Source organism: Bidens hawaiensis, unplaced genomic scaffold, assembly GCF_021521415.1.
Source record: "Bidens hawaiensis isolate Kalapana, Puna unplaced genomic scaffold, B.hawaiensis_p1.1 tig00041873_1, whole genome shotgun sequence".
NCBI lineage: Eukaryota > Viridiplantae > Streptophyta > Magnoliopsida > Asterales > Asteraceae > Bidens > Bidens hawaiensis.
This window is the reverse complement of record NW_027497425.1, coordinates 170,352-173,686: the sequence shown is the minus strand read 5'-3', so window position 1 is coordinate 173,686 and position 3,335 is coordinate 170,352. Positions and strand designations below refer to the sequence as shown.

General features: G+C 37.4%; 1 protein-coding gene across 1 annotated transcript; it reads right to left on the bottom strand.

The window, feature by feature from the left end:
- Window positions 1-1,059: 1,059 nt before the first annotated feature.
- On the bottom strand, window positions 1,060-2,913 carry LOC143593281 (putative late blight resistance protein homolog R1B-12). The gene has a single exon (XM_077072962.1). The coding sequence runs from the start codon at window positions 2,911-2,913 to the stop codon at window positions 1,060-1,062; it is 1,854 nt and encodes a 617-aa protein (XP_076929077.1).
- Window positions 2,914-3,335: the final 422 nt, after the last annotated feature.

Here is a 3,335-nt window from a genome sequence, read left to right as displayed (position 1 = left end):
AGATCACTGAAGACCAAACTTAACTGATACTGGAACCATGCTCCTCGGTGCGGTTTTTGCTCTTGTGTTGATCTATATAGTGGTTGGTCTCGAGTTGTAACTGGTTCGGTCCAGGTAGCCCTGTTTGCTCAGCCATAATTATAGAGATAAGTCTGCAATACATGACGTAAGAAATATACTCTCACAAGTTACATCTAATCTATCCATTATTCATTATTCATGATGGCGCGCATATATATATATATATTCAATGATTCAATATGTTGAGTTAATTGTTTATTTGTTCACGGGTCACGGGTCAGCGGGTTACCAACTGATGCAAAATATGTAAGTTACCACTGCTAAAATAAAAGTTATATGCTGGCCTCTTTTTCACCATAACAAGAGCTCAGTAAGGGTCTCCCTCACTTGGATCCATCTAAAAGTTCATATTCGGCACAAATTTTATTTAACACAAACTTTTGGAACTTAAAGCTTTGGATTTAATAAATTACAAGGAAAACAAAGATATATTCCCAACACACACAAACACACTGCTAACATGAATAACATACTCAGATCTAGATAACAACATTACAGCATCAGCCTAGTGAATTAACCTAGGCTTGCACTCCAAAGTACGTACCTTGTAATTTCTGGATTGTTGACATATGGCTCCAAGGAAGACATAACCCTTCTAAGGTCAGCTTTCTCAATGTTTCTGGAAACCTTATTGGGTTTGCAAAGTTAACGATTCAGACACATCTGTGTCTATGTTCAAAGCTTCAAGATGTGTCATCTTGGCAAAGCTTAGTAACCCATGATCAGAGGAAATAGAACACCCAAGCTTCTTGATATCAGGAAAAGATTCAAGCAAAAACTGAGTCCCGTGATCTAATATTAGTCTGGAAATTGTCTGCAAGTTGAACAACGCAGGAACACTGAAATCAATTGGGATGTCGATTTTGTAACACCGTATATGCCTTAGCTTCACCATATTATCTGCTGAATACTTGAAGCTTTGGAAAATGCCTTTGATAATGAGAGTTTGAAGGCTCCATAACTTGGCCTTGGAGAATGTCAAAACTTGGCCTTGGAGAATGTCAATACATTGTCGACTGACCAAACTGCTAAGTACCTTAAATGAATCAGTTGGCTTATGTGGCCGGAATCAACACGTGGTACATTTTGTAAATCTAACACCCTAAGAAGCAGAAATGAAGGGGACAAACTTGTAAGTCTTTCATTTTTATTTGGTGGTCGACTGTCATAAAAGCACAAAAAAGACCTTGTGTGAGAGGCAAAATTAAGCCGATATTTATCCCACAAAACTTTATAGTCTGTGAATAGACGTTGTTGCTTCACTATGCTGGAAACAGAACCAGAGCCAAGACTTCTGCGTGACTTTGAAAAATTCACTCTCTTGAAGAAATTTTCTTCATCCGCTTTTTTCAAGCATAGTTCTCTCAAAAGATCATGTAGGCGACATGATTTAACTCCTCCTTTAGAACTTTTATCAGCAACAATCAACAAATTTCTGTCAATCAGATCCATTAGGTAATACCCACCTTCTTCCTCCAAGCTTCTTTGGCCTGATTCTTTTATAAACCCTTCAGCCATCCAAAGCCAGATCAACCTGTGCACTTGAATTTTATAGTCTTCTGGAAAGCCGCCAGTATAGAGAAAACATTTCTTCAAGTGACAAGGTAGATGATCATAGCTCAACACTAGCGTATCCAAGCATCCTTTGGGGTCATTAACAATGTATGAACCCACACTTTTTGCAATTTTCTCCCACAAATCTTTCGTCTTCTCTCCTTTTTCCAGAAGTCCTGCTATGACAACTAAAGTAAGTGGTAATCCTTCACACTTTTTAGCTATATGCTTCCCTGTCTCAATCAAACTTTCAGGGCAATCATATCCCCTAAAAATCTTTCTACACAATAGCTCCCAACTTTGGTCTTCTGTTAAAAGTTGCAGGTGATGAGTGAAACCGCTCCGGCTTATATGCAAAGCAACTTCTGTAAGCCGGGCGGTTAAAAGAACCCTACTACCAGTTTTATCATCTGGAAAGCATATTCCCACATCTTCCCATGCCTTACAACTCCATATATCATCAATGACAATCAAATATCTTCTACCCTTTAGGCTCTGGTACAGCATTTCACACAGTTTTGATTCACTCGCGGCTTCATCAACTGATTTGCTTATTGATGACAGCAGCTGTAGCAACATACCTTTTACTGAATATGCTTGAGACACAGTAGCCCACCCACGTTTGTCGAAATGATATTTCACAAGAGAATCATTGAATATTTTGGTAGCTAGAGTGGTCTTACCTTGTCCACCCATACCCACAATCGAGATTATGTCTAGCTTTTTGCGGTCTCCAGTGAGTCTATCCAATATTAATAGTGCATCGTTTTCAAAGCCGACAATGAATTCTTCACGTTCAGTTGCGCTAAGATTCACTCTTGTATTTCCGCCTGTTTCAATAGCTTGAAACTTGTTGTCCATCATCATGTCTCGCTCAACAATGTTTTGGAACAAGTTCCCCTTGTTATTACTCGTGATCTCCACTCTGATAGAGCTTAGGTCAATCATAACACCCTTAAGGTCCTTAGAAGAGCAATTGAGTAAATTACGCGGCAGCGATCCATTCGGTTGGTCATAATCGTTTTTTATTATCGAAGAAGATATAAACATATCAACGGTATCTTCTGCTTCCTGTGCTGCTTCTATTAGTCTTGTCTTCCAGTTACCCACATCTTCAAGTTCATCTTCACCTTTGAAACATGATCCAATCAAGTAGTCAAGCTCCCCATAAAGCAACTGAATCATAGGCTTTCTTTCTTTGATGAAAGGATTATTGTTGTTGTCATCAATTAACCACCTCAATTTCTCCATGAACAATTTCAGATCGGTGTTTGTCATCTCTCCAAGTCAACTCTTGTGAACAAGATTGGTTGAAGGGTGTTCTGGATTCCAATCAATTTGTGTCGGGTGTTGGCAATATCGGTCAAAGGTTTAGTGGCCACTCGTTTATTGTTGTTTTTCTTCAATAAGGTTTTTTTAATCTAACCTCTTAAAATTTAAAAGATTCAACTTGCTTTAAATACAATCCACATTCTATTAATATTTGAGATCTTAATAATTTTGTGGTTATTTGGATATATTGTTTGTAAATACTTACAAATATAGTCCTTTAACATGAATCAAATTTTGTTAATTTGTTAAATAGTTGTATATTACCCTCTTATTTTAATTAATCAACTATTCCAAGACATTTAAACGGTTATAACTTTTCACACGTTAATATTTTTAAAAAAACATTACACCATAGAAACGAGTATTTT